This window comes from Rhinolophus hipposideros (genome assembly GCF_964194185.1).
Source record: "Rhinolophus hipposideros genome assembly, chromosome: 3".
Lineage (NCBI taxonomy): Eukaryota > Metazoa > Chordata > Mammalia > Chiroptera > Rhinolophidae > Rhinolophus > Rhinolophus hipposideros.
This window is the reverse complement of record NC_138049.1, coordinates 39,419,302-39,432,025: the sequence shown is the minus strand read 5'-3', so window position 1 is coordinate 39,432,025 and position 12,724 is coordinate 39,419,302. Positions and strand designations below refer to the sequence as shown.

Below are 12,724 nucleotides of genomic sequence, written 5' to 3'. Positions count from 1 at the left end.
CGCCTACACAGTACTAACACCTGAGATGGGAATGCGAGCTCTTCCTACAGGGGTCTTTGGGCCTCTGCCTCCACAGACTGTGGGACTCATCCTAGGAAGGAGTAGTATTACCATGAAAGGGATATTGGTTGCTCCGGGAGTTGTGAATATGGATTATACAGGAGAGATCAAGATTATGACACATTCGCCTGGAGGCATTTCAGTGATCGATAAGGGCCCACGCATAGCACAATCATTGTTAATTCCATATGTCAAACCGGGTAAAACAGCAGGCCGTAAATCCCGAGGCGACGCAGGCCTTGGTTCATCAGATGCTTATTGGGTCCAGGCCATTCACCACCAGGCCAGAATTACCACTATCCATTAATGGCCGTTCCTTCATGGGCCTTTTAGACACGGGGGCCGATGTCTCTGTTTTAACTGCAGATCAGTGGCCTAGCCACTGGCCAAAGCAGCAAACAGTAACCCAATTACAAGGCATAGGACAATCTCAATCACCAGAACAGAGCAGTGATAGATTGTTGTGGAAAGATCAAGAGGGACATGAAGGATCCTTTCAACCATACATAGTGGCAGGATTGCCTGTCAATCTATGGGGCAGAGATGTCATGAGTCAGATGGGAGTTTACCTGTACAGCCCTAATCAACAGGTCACTAAGAAGATGTTCGATCAAGGACTTCTGCCTAGAGATGGCTTAGGTCCTTCTGCACAAGGAAGAAAAAAGCCTATCTTTCCCTCGCCCTTACCACAAAGAGCTGGCTTGGGATATTTTTAATGGGGGTCACTACTCCTCCTGTACCCCATACAGATGCTATCACTTGGAAAAGCGACACACCTGTTTGGGTAGAACAGTGGCCCCTATCATCAGAAAAGATACAGGCTGCAAGGTTGCTGGTACAGGAGCAACTCGATAAGGGACATATAGCACTTTCTAACTCTCCATGGAACTCTCCCATATTTGTAATTAAGAAAAAATCAGGTAAATGGAGGTTGTTACAAGATTTGAGAAAAATAAATGAGACTATGGAGCTCAAGGGGGCTTTACAACCAGGATTGCCTAATCCTCCTGCTACACCCAAAAACATATAAGAGAATCCTGGCTTTAAAGGATTGTTTTTGTACCATACCATTGTGCCCCAAGGACTGTAAAAGGTTTGCATTCAGTGTTCCTTCAACTAACTTACAAGAACCTATGAAGAGATATCAATGGCTGGTGCTGCCTCAAGGTATGGCTAATAGCCCTACTCTATGTCAAAAATTTGTGGCAGCAGCGTTAGAGTCTATCCCGTCTCCCCACATACAATCCTTAATCACACTCTTTTTGTTCTACATTTTTTAAACCTGGGTGCATGGGACAGATCTGCCGCAGATCGCTTCTGGCATCCTAACACTAAACAAGATTATGCCCAAGTGAGATGGTGGGATCCACTTACTAACCAGTGGCATGGGCCAGACCCAGTCCTAATTTGGGGACGAGGGCATGTTTGTGTTTATTCACAGGACAATGCAGGTACGCGGTGGCTGCCTGAGAGGTTGGTGCGGTTTGCTGATGAGCGTCTTCGAGATCCTGCTGGTTGCGCAGATGCCTCAGGGTGAGACATACTGGGCATATGTTCCTGACCCTCCCATGCTACACCCCACAGTGTGGAACGGACCTGAAGTCATTGGTGGGACAAATGACACTAGGCTGTTAGGACATCCATTCACTCCTGCCATCCTACAAGCTGTTGGATTCAGCTTCGCGAAGAATGTCAACATTACCGGATGTTTCCGTGTGGGCAGCCAGACAATTCACTGAGACAACCAAGGACAGAGTGTCACATTCCATCAGCCAGTAGGATGGAAAAACATCAGGGATAAAAACCCACCTCCACCACAAGCCCAAGATCCTTGCGGCGAGGAGAACAGAAAAAACAACAGATCCATCCTTTGGAGACAATATACCTGCCGGCCCCAGCGACATATTTGGAAACTAGTGGGAACAATGGATACAGTGACTATGAGTATGGACGAGGGACGAGGCAAGGCAGAAGGCAATGCCATTGCTTGTGTCAAGACTCTGTATGTGCTTATGATTGGTAATTTTAACATCACCCCTATTGACCGGGTCCAGTTTAATGTATCTTGTATACAGTGTAACCTAAGTAATTGTATCACTTGGTCAAATGACAAAACTAGAGCTGTAGTTTTCCACCGACCCTCTTTCATTATGGTACCTGTTAACATTTCAGGTCCCTTGGTACTTGGACCTCAGAGGAGAATTCCCCTCCTTTCTAGCTCTGTTCCATTTGCTACTGCCTTTTGTAATAATCTTTGTTGGTGTTCTTCTATTCATATGTTTTACTCCGTTGCTCATAAAGGTAATACTCAAGGGCTTCATCGATCTCCAAACAAAGGTTCATGAGTTGAGATTATCTGCCCAGGTCCACCGTGTCGCTGACACCCGTGTATAAAGCCCCTACAATGGGTCGGCAGCCAAAGACGGGTAAGGATTTGGTAAGCATGTATATAACCTAAGACAGGAACCGTTCGCTAGAGGGATGGTCTCCTATGACGGGTAAATGGACATATCTGTACCAACCACCTAAGCCAGGCGCGACCCTTGTGTTAATTTTATATATAAAAAAAGGGGGACCTGTGGGAAACTGCTGAAGTGCTAGCAGATGTTGTTTTGTGAAATGTTGAACCTTTGACTTCCTTGAGTGGTTTGTGCTCCCAGCAAGGCAAAACTTGCTACTTTGAGAACACAGAAACTGACAAGGTCAGGAAGTGCGGAGCTGGCCAGGAAACACCCCTTTGTTTATCTAAACATTATAACTATTAGATTGCAGACAGTTCTGTTACTTTTTTGAGGCCCAGAGTATATAAGCTGCAAAAATAAACTTGGGGTGAGGCATTCTACTTAGAACTGAGGCATTCTACTTAGAACTGCATCAGTCTACTTAGAATTGCCTGCCCTCCAGATCCCATCTTTGTCTCTCTTCTTTTTTCTCAATCCTCACTCCCCACTTCAGGGACTGTTCGTCTCCTCGGCAGGCACCGACAGACACCCCTGTTCTAGATTGTAGGTGACAATACAGGAGAATCTTAGAAGGAAACCAAGGTTAGTGTGGTGGACACAAATGCAGCAGACAGGGAAGAAGGGTGGCTATGGACGGGGCTGGATAAGGCATACTGGAGGGTAATGGGATTAGTCACTATTTTGACTTTACTGAAGTATATGGAGACACTTATATATCTCTTATGGAGCTTTTTTAATTGATTGGAAGAGGAGAGACTGAATAAAACCACCTGTAGCAGCTTAGAGTAGTTTAATTCTGAAATAACTTAAGTTGCACCAGGGTTTGGGCCACAGAAATGAAGTGAATGCCAGTTACATTCATTCCAGCAGTTTATAATTAAGTGTATAGGAAAGAGAGGTGCTTTTTAAAAACATTAAGCAACCATCAGAAATTGCCGTTTTAACAATATTAGAGTTAATATGTATGAGAAGTAAATTTATTGGTGATATTTCACCTTTACTGGGTTTTTTTTGGTGTTTTTTTTTTTCAGGGAGAACACAGCTTTATTATGCTGGTGGGCACAGCGGGATCCTTCCCAAAAGACTGAGCCATTGTTTTTTAAAATCATAAAACAAATGCTTGTTACGGAAATTCAAACAATATCTAGGTAGAGTATATAAAATAAAAAGGAAGTCTCTGCTTTTCACTATGCCCAATACCTCCCTAATCCACCCCCTAGAGAGAACCACTATCATTAAAATTTGTTTTTTAAGATCTTTTGTATTTTGGAAAATATGTATTATTAGTGTGACCTGCTGCTCACAATATGCTCTTCTTACTTCACATTATATAGTGGACATCTTCTGAGTGTTCACCATGTCATGACAGTTCACAACACTGAGGGAGAGCCGTTAGAGAAGTATTTGTCCTGGTAGAACTGTAGCAGTAATAGTCTATAAAACAATCAATCAACTGACTTATCCTAGTTAAAGAATGTATCAGATTATAGTTACCATCTGTAATAATGCACTTTTCCTGTAATATGCAGGTTTTCTTTTTAAAGTATCATTTAATTAGTTCAAAAGAGTAGCTAATCTGAGGTTAGACACAGTGCTCCTGAGTGTATTATCCGCATATGAATTTTCTTTAATATAATGTGACTTACGACATTTGTAAAGCTGCATTTATTTCCTTGAGTAGCTCATTAGTCTTATTAAAATCTGCCCGCATGATATTTTTCTCTCTGAGGTGGTCTGCTGTCATGATATCCAACTCTTTTTCAAGTCTCTTGTTTAAATCTTGTTCATGTAACCTGTTTAATTTATTTTTAGTTAAGAAAATGTTATTCTGAAGGCAAGCTTTCAAAACTTTCTATATTCTACCAGATTAGAAATGGTTTTAGGTATAATATAATATATAGAAAATTAATGGAAACAGCTTAAAGTAAGTAAGTTACTTTCCTCTAATCATCTAGCTTGTTAAAGTTGTTTCCTTTAATGCTTTTTAAAATAACATTTTAAAAAGATTTTAGTTAATTTTATACAATTTCCAAAGTGAATGAATGCATATACATCATTCAAAATACAAACATTTCATCTATGTTCTACATTATAACATAGTCAACAAATAAAGCCAAAAGTGGTCTTTAATATCATACTAGAAGGCAGTCTAGTCATCAAAATAAGCATGTATTGCTAATATCATACTAGAAGGCAGTCTAGTCATCAAAATAAGCATGTATTGCTAAGTACCATCATAACAGTTTCTCAGATAACACAGCAAATTCCTTCTGTTGTAATTAACGGCATACCTCATTTGTTGGTTAGATTCACTTCGTATTCTGAGAATTTCTTTCCCCTTAAATTCCAGTTCTTTGGTTAGGGCACTTATATTTTCATGAAGGTGCTGTACCTCCTTATCCAAGTCAGAAATGTGATGCTCTCTGTGCCTTAATTCCTCTTGAAGATCTGTTATTCTGTTCATGTGCTCCTTACTCTACAAAATATAAATAATTCTTTAAAAGTTTCTACATATTTGCTTTCTGTGTTTATCTGAGGGAAAGAAAATGACATATTGGAATGTTGGATATAACAAATCTGACATTGTTCTAAAGCAAACTGCTGAAATGAGAAAAACCTCAAAGCCTCTTCTCTTTCCATATGCATAAGAAGTGTTTATATGGATACAGCTTCAATAATGTCAGAGCTATAAGGCCCAAAAGGCTATAAAAGCACATCTCCCTCATTCTACAGATGAGGAAACCAATACCCAAAAGATGATGTGTCCAAGGATAATTTACAATCAATGACAGAGCTGAGGTGCTCTCACATACTCAAGAATATGGTCTTGTGGCAAATGACTGGCACCCTTGTCCTTCAATTAACACACACACACACACACACACCATGGCTTAGATGGCAGACTTTGTCAGCTTAGTGCTGGTCTAGCAGTTATCTTGTTTGAAAGTTAAGCTCCCTTCCATTTTCTTAGAAGTCACTGTTTTCTGTAAGTTCTATAGGCCTAGACATTGTCAATTTCAACGTCAGCCTACTTGAAGAAGATATAACTTCCCTCCATGGTTCTAAGGTAGCTCATTTAAAATTTTCTGGTAATGAAAAGAAAATTTGGGCTGATCATTTAACCTAGTTGAATACTAACAAAGTCATAAGTAAACTAATAATAGTTTTCATTGTAGTAAATGTCTAAAAATCCACACATCCAGACGTACATACATTCAAAATCACAAATTATCTAATCAAATGAAGTACACTTGGCCAAAGAACAAAATTTAAAAAGCATAAATAGCAGTTGTGCTAGAGTGATATGGAAATATAAGCTATCTTTTTCCTTCTTGAGAATCTGCTAATTCTATAGTCATGTTATCTAATATGGCTGTTTTAAATTCAAGTTTAAATAAATTAAGTACAAATGAAAATTCAGGTCCTCAGTCACAGGAGACATATTTGGCCCACGTGGCTAGTGACTACCGTAGGAGACAGCACAGATATAGAACATCATGGAAAGTTCTAGTTGACCATGTTATTTTATAGTAAGTACTCTGTCTTCATTCTTTGTGTTATTTATATTTGATTATTGACTTTTTCAAGATGTAAGTATATTTCAAAATATTCAATTAAAAATGTTCATAAAGGAAAATGTAATTTTATGACCAATATATAAACGTTAAATTACCTATTTCCCTTTAAAAATAAAACTCTTTAACACAGATAGTAAATAATAACTAGTGAAAATACTAGTTATTACAAATATTTTTCAGAAAATTGTGAACATTCAAATCTCTTCACGTTTAAGGACAGCGCAGAATGTGCTCCTCACAGAACCTCACAGAACAGAATGTGCTGCTTCTCTACCTGTCTTCTGCTGATGTCTATGCTTCTCTCTAATTCCAAACTAGCAGCTGCCAATTCTTGATGATGACTATGCCGTAACAAGTCAACTGCAGCTGCATGTTGATGGTTTAGTTCTGAGCGTAATGAAGCTGGAATCCAAGGGGGAAAAAAAGGAGTTTAGCATATTTTTAAAATACTATCAATATTTAGATAAATATTATAAAAGTCACAAAATATCATTTTCTAAATTAGGACACTTGTATACGCCCATTAAAATCTCACAGAATTGTGTATACCACTTAAAATACTATCAGCAGACTATCATAGAATATTATAAATTTTTGAGGTCATCTAGCTTTAATGAGAATAAGAAAATTTTCAGCTTTTCCAATAGATTAATATATTTCTATATATGTTTTCAGTTTGCAATCAAAGCGCTAACAGAGATGCAAGGTTTTTAACTCTTCTCGTTCACTATCAGAATAATAACATTTCAGAGTTGAATGGTACCATAACACGTATTTTGGAGGCAACTTCTAATCCAGGTACGAATTCTTCCATAATATCCCTAAAAGATGTTAACCACTGGCTGGTGAATGCTTTTAGCGTTTTGGAATTCATTTGAATTTGAGGTTAGTTATTTCATACAATCCACATTTATTGAATGTCAGGTACAATACTAAGGGAGAATAAAATATGACCCTGTCCTTGTAACTGCACAGGATAGAGGTGAAAGCATCTTGCCAGGAATTAAGAGAGATATCAGACGTGAGTATTAGTTATAACGAAAGCACAAGAGTGGATGCACCCAAATTTCCTAAGAGAGGGAAACTGAGGTTGCTACCACAAAGGAATTATCACACTAACTAGTCTAAAAGACCAGTAGGATTCTCCAAGTGGAGAAGAGAAAAGCATTCAAGAAGAAGAGATGACATATGCAAAAGCAGAAAGAACCTGATCTAGCTGGCAGACTATAAGAAGTTTAGTGTGGCAGAAGCCCACAGAGCATGTACTAGAAAGAAAATGGAGCCCAGTCTGAGAAAGTTTTAGTACAAAATGCGCTTTATTTTATGTTTGGGTTCATGGTTCTCAAACTCGGCTACGTGTGGTAGTATGCCTGAGGGAACTTGAAACATGATCGTCTTCTGAAATACGAATTTTAATTTACTTTTGGGAAAGCCATTATTTTTATATTAATGCAGGAGATATATAAGTGAGTAAAATATAAAATTTAAGCTAAAACATGCGACTTCAAAGAAATGTGCTTGTAGCTAGTCAATTTAGGCTCTTTCTGATACCTCCATGTAGGGGATAAGTTCAGCCTCACTGGTATTAAGGACTTCAGTGGGAAAACTTGACAGGTAGTGATGAAGGACATGAGGAATCACTGAAGGATTTAAAGTCGGGAAGTTACATGGTGAGATTTGACTCTTACACAGATTAACCTCACTGGAGTTTGGAGGATAGGCTATAGGAAGGGAGATCAGTGAGAAAGTTATGGTAATAATCCACGTGACAAATAATATGACCACAAACTAAGTATGGCAGAAAGACTAAAGAAAATCAAACAGATATAGGGAATATTTAAGAGGAGGAACTAATAGAATGTAGAAGTGAAAGAGAAAAATTAAATGCATCTTCCAGATTCCTGGTTTGGGCAACTGGGTAAACAGTGATACCATTAATTTAAAGTAGGTACAGGAATAGAAATACATTTTGGTCCATGAGGGAAACAGTGAGTTCGTATTTCAAATGCAGAGTATCAGTCAGAATGTCTAAAATGCAGTAAGAAACATAAATCTAATTCACAAGAAAAGCAGTATGACCTTGAAATACATATTTGGAGTCACTAGCACAATAGATGGTAGTTGAAGACATGGATATGAATCCAATAACCAGGAAAAAGCCTAAAGACTGAAAAATAGACCAGAAGGCTAGGGACCGAATCCTGGGAAATAGCAATATTTAATGGATGCACAGGGAAACAGAAGATTAAAGAACAGAGGTCAGAAAGGGAAGAACAGAGGACAGTATACTGCCATGGAAACCAAGGGGAAAGAAGATTCAAGAAGGTCAAAGGGGTCTAATGATACAAACAGGGTAAATCAGATGAGAGCTAGTGACAATACTTTTGGATTTGGAGTTTCAAAGTTCAACGGTGACCTCAGGAAGAGTAATTTCAATGGAATAATTGGGGTAAAATGTATGCCTGAAAAGATCCTGACAAAGGACTAGTATCTAGAATATCTAAAGAACTCTTAAAATTCAAGAATAAAAATACAAACAATCCAATTAAGAAGATATACAGATGGCAAATGAGTACATGAAAAAAATGGTCTATATCATCAGCCATTAGGGAAATGCAAAATAAAATTCACCATGAGATACCACTTCATTCCTATCAGAATGGCTGAAATACAAAATAATGACATCAAATGCTGGGGAAGATGTGAAAAAACTGGGTCATTCATACATTGCTAGTGGGAACGTAAAATGGTACAGCCATTCTGGAAAACAGTTTGGCAGTTACTTAAAAATTAAACATACAATTATTCTTTGACCCAGCAACTGCGCTCCTGGGCATTTTTCCCAGGCAAATGAGAACTAGTTTACACGAAACTGAAAACCCCAGATAATCCTTCAATGGGTGAGGGACACAAATGTGGTACGTTAATACCATGGGATATTAATCAGCAATTAAAAGGGACAATTGATCCCTTTTTATTGATACATAAACCTGGTTTAACCTCCAGAGAATTACTGCATGTGAAAGAAAGCCAATTCCAAAGGTTACATATTGAATGATTCCATGTATAACATTCTTAAAATGACAAAATAGTAAAAACGGAGAACAGACTAATGGCTGCCAGGAGTCATTAAAAATATTAGGAGAATTAGGGGGGGAAAAATCAAACAAGGAAAACGAGACGGTAAAAATGAAAAGTCACTGAAAGACACTAAAAAACAAACAAAAAGACCCTTTAAACATATATCCAGTTTTTCTTCAAAACTCATCTTCTTACAGAAAAGAGTAGTTATTTGAACACCTCAAAGATAAAAATCCCATTAAAAAATATCTGAAAAGTACCTAAAAAAAAAGTCAGGCTTAAACATGACTTTTTTCATTAAAATAAACTCATTATGTGGAAAATTCAGCCAATATAACTACTTAGTCTAAGGACTTCTGGCTCCATATCTCTCTCTCCCTTTCTGTCACTAGATAATGGGAAGCCTCAATGTCCTTACTCTGTTTAGTCTGCTAATGACAGATGGAAGCACCAGTGAGTGTTGCTCACAGAGCCAGAGTACAGAGAAAGTTGACGGGAATCTCATTTTTTACTGTTTGCATTCTGTCCAATCTATTCCACCATACTCTCCTCTCCATATGGTAACTTCAAATAAAATATGTAGGACACTTAGATATTGTTTTAAAAATTAAAAATAAAATGTAGTGATTTGATGTCGAATTTTAAAGTAGAAGAATATATGAATAAATATGACAAGATTATAATCCATGCAAAATACCAAGCATAGCCTTTCCTTCATCCTCTAATTCAAAGCGAAGAGTCTGAAGTTCCTGTTCCATTTCTATCCGGAAGCCCTCCATTGACTGTCTGTGTGCATCTTTTAATGACTGAAGCTCTGCAGAATGCTTTTGTTGTAAATGGTTTTCAAGAGCCTAGAAAAGGAAAAACATTTAGATTATTATGTTAGCATACAGGAAGGAAAATGCAAACACAATAAAAAATAATTACTAAAATTCCGTTATTTAAGAAAACGGGGCATTTTTTAATTCATTTACAAGAAAATTAGATATAAGGTAATCACCATTAGAAAATAAATTAGTGAAACCAGTTTGACTCAATGTATGGTGTTTGAATTGGGGTATGGACCCTTGACCGAAGGCAGTTTCCAAATAGTCATTTTCTAAAGCTGCCAAGGGGTGTAAACCACCTAAAATTAATGAATAATTCCTCTGTGTGCACAGTCTCAGACTTAGGAGAGGAGGAGGGCGCTAATATGAAAAGGTCTCCTCCTGATTTAGGGGAAAAAAGGTGAGGGCTTTCACAACTCCACCCTTACCTTTTGTAGCTACTTTCTACAGTCATTCTTAGCTCCTGTTTTATGAACAGAAGCAAGAGCTCTGAGAGGTGGTAGCTGCAAAAGTAACCTAAAGCCTTTCATATGATTAATTTGGAAAACCTAGCCAGAGAGAAAAAGACTGCATGTGGCTAAGACTAAGAAGATATAGGGCCACAGGAGGGAAAAAATAGAGCTCCTAGTACTTCAAGTTTGGAGACTGAACTGTGCCAGGAAGGGCTTTCTTACTGTGATCTATAACATGACAGGTTTCTGAGAAAGGTACCATATTGTAACTAGGGATACATTTCTTTAATCATTACTCTAAAATGCTGTTTTTAAAAATTAGTATTTGGTTACTTATGTTCACTGTTTTAAAAGTGTTTTACTTCTGGGGAAAAGAAGCATAGGTTTCTTTGAATATAGATAAAATAAAGGATTTCTATTTTAGACAACATTACTTCGGTCGCCTGGCTACCTAATGACAGATAATAAAACTGCAGACTCTGATTTCTTTTGAAAAATGATTAAAGTTTTTAAAAGACTGAATGTGGACAAGGAAAGTACTGATATGAGAGCTTATATGTTCTTACAATTCACAGATGGTAGCCAATGACTACATTATTTAGCAATGCAATCAGGCCTAACTTTTAACCAAAGGGAATTCCTTGATCAGATCCACAGACTTCAACTTACTGTATAGGCAAGTTAACTGTTTTTAAAAGGATAGGATTTTCTTGTTGTTTTAATTTCTTTATAACATACCACTTCTTAAAACAGTGCCTGCATGCACCCAAATAAAGAATTAAGAAACAACCTACATCTGTAATGACTTACATATGTTGAAAATTATTGTTAGTAAAACTGTATTTTTCTATCAATCGTTATCTTAATTACCTTAGGAGAAAATGAAAAATACAGTGTAAAGAAATAAACTATACCAAAATTCATCACACTAAGACTATGGCAAACTAACATTTTAGCACAGAACTGAGTAATCTCCCCAGAATCTGCGGAGATTCTGGCATATAATACGATTAATCCAATATATCGGGGTTGCCAAAAAATGTACACATTTTAAGAGATTTTATCTGTGTATTACTTTTTGAAGTTGAATTGAATTACGGTAGCAATATGTAGTATGACGTTAGCTCAAAAGATGGTATTAATCAAGTGAATGCTAGCGTCAGGCGTATTACAGTTTTAATAGTTTTTGCCTTTCTTAAAATGTGTATACATTTTTTAGCACTCTCTATATCTATTTGATCTTTTCTGTGTGATATGTTTGTATCACTACTTTTCATATAGCCTTTGGTGCTATACACGGGGGACTGCACTGTTTAAAAATGTCTCCAATGGCATTTCATTGTAAATTTTGTACATAAGAAAAAAAAGTGAGAAAAAAAATCTGGGTTAAAAACTATACAAATTCTTTGGATCCATGTGTCTTTTATAGGTCCAGCCTGAGGAAAAAATTTAAAATTTGATGAAAGACAGTATTATAAGTTCAGGCTAGTATTAAGTGACGCTAGTGGTTACAGCTCAGTAAGACCATGCTAAATTTATTTAATTACTGATAACTACATGTAAACCAGATGACGTATTAGTCTCATCATGAACTTGGCATTATGATGGGAAAGATTTAAAATGCTGGCCCTAGTCTAACTTGTCTGCTATAGTGTGTACTACTATGTTTATGTGTAAGCTATATGTATATGTAAACTACATGTATATGTTTAAACACTGCGACCAGGAAATAATATCCTAGAAAACCCATTAAAATAAAGCTGCACATAGTTTTTTGGAGTCCAAAAATAAATTCTTAAGAATTTGAAGATTAATTATTATTAGGCTGTTGGATTATATTTGAATAAACGTCACATTAAACTTACTCTTTGTTCCTTTTCCTTTTCTTCTTCCATAGTTTGAAATGCAAGGACATGTGCTTCTTTTAAAGATTTATGTCTTTGTTGATGTTGTTCCTCCAATTCTTCAAGCTCTTGTGTAAGTCTTTGTCGTTCTTGTGTAAACTGGGCTTGCAGTTGCTGCAAAGAAGTCTGAGACTGGGAAAGCTGCATCTCCAGGTTCTGCTTCAGCAAGGAAATCTGTGCCACAGAATGGTACACAATGAAGCATAAATACAAGGTACTACAAGGTACACGTCACAAATTGCCAGTCTAAGAAAAAAAGCATTTCAAAGACATTAACTATAAGCAAAACAACTGTCTTAAGAAAGTGTCCACTTAAAATGTTTACAATATATCATAGATATTTAATCTTTAGGTATCATT

The 12,724-nt window shown here is 37.0% G+C and overlaps 1 protein-coding gene across 8 annotated transcripts in view; it reads right to left on the bottom strand.

Moving 5' to 3' along the window:
- Positions 1-12,724, bottom strand: part of FAM184A (family with sequence similarity 184 member A) — a 106,884-nt gene that overhangs the window by 14,356 nt on the left and 79,804 nt on the right. For 4 of the 8 annotated variants that reach the window (XM_081044803.1, XM_081044806.1, XM_081044804.1 and 1 more), the window contains 5 exons: positions 12,326-12,538; positions 9,879-10,032; positions 6,375-6,502; positions 4,814-4,998; positions 4,169-4,315 (listed from right to left, as the gene is read on the bottom strand). In XM_081044803.1, coding sequence (XP_080900929.1) covers positions 4,169-4,315; positions 4,814-4,998; positions 6,375-6,502; positions 9,879-10,032; positions 12,326-12,538 — 827 coding nt within the window. The remainder of the gene's footprint in view (positions 1-4,168; positions 4,316-4,813; positions 4,999-6,374; positions 6,503-9,878; positions 10,033-12,325; positions 12,539-12,724) is intronic. The other 4 variants (XM_081044805.1, XM_081044809.1, XM_081044807.1 and 1 more) reach the window with 1 other exon arrangement.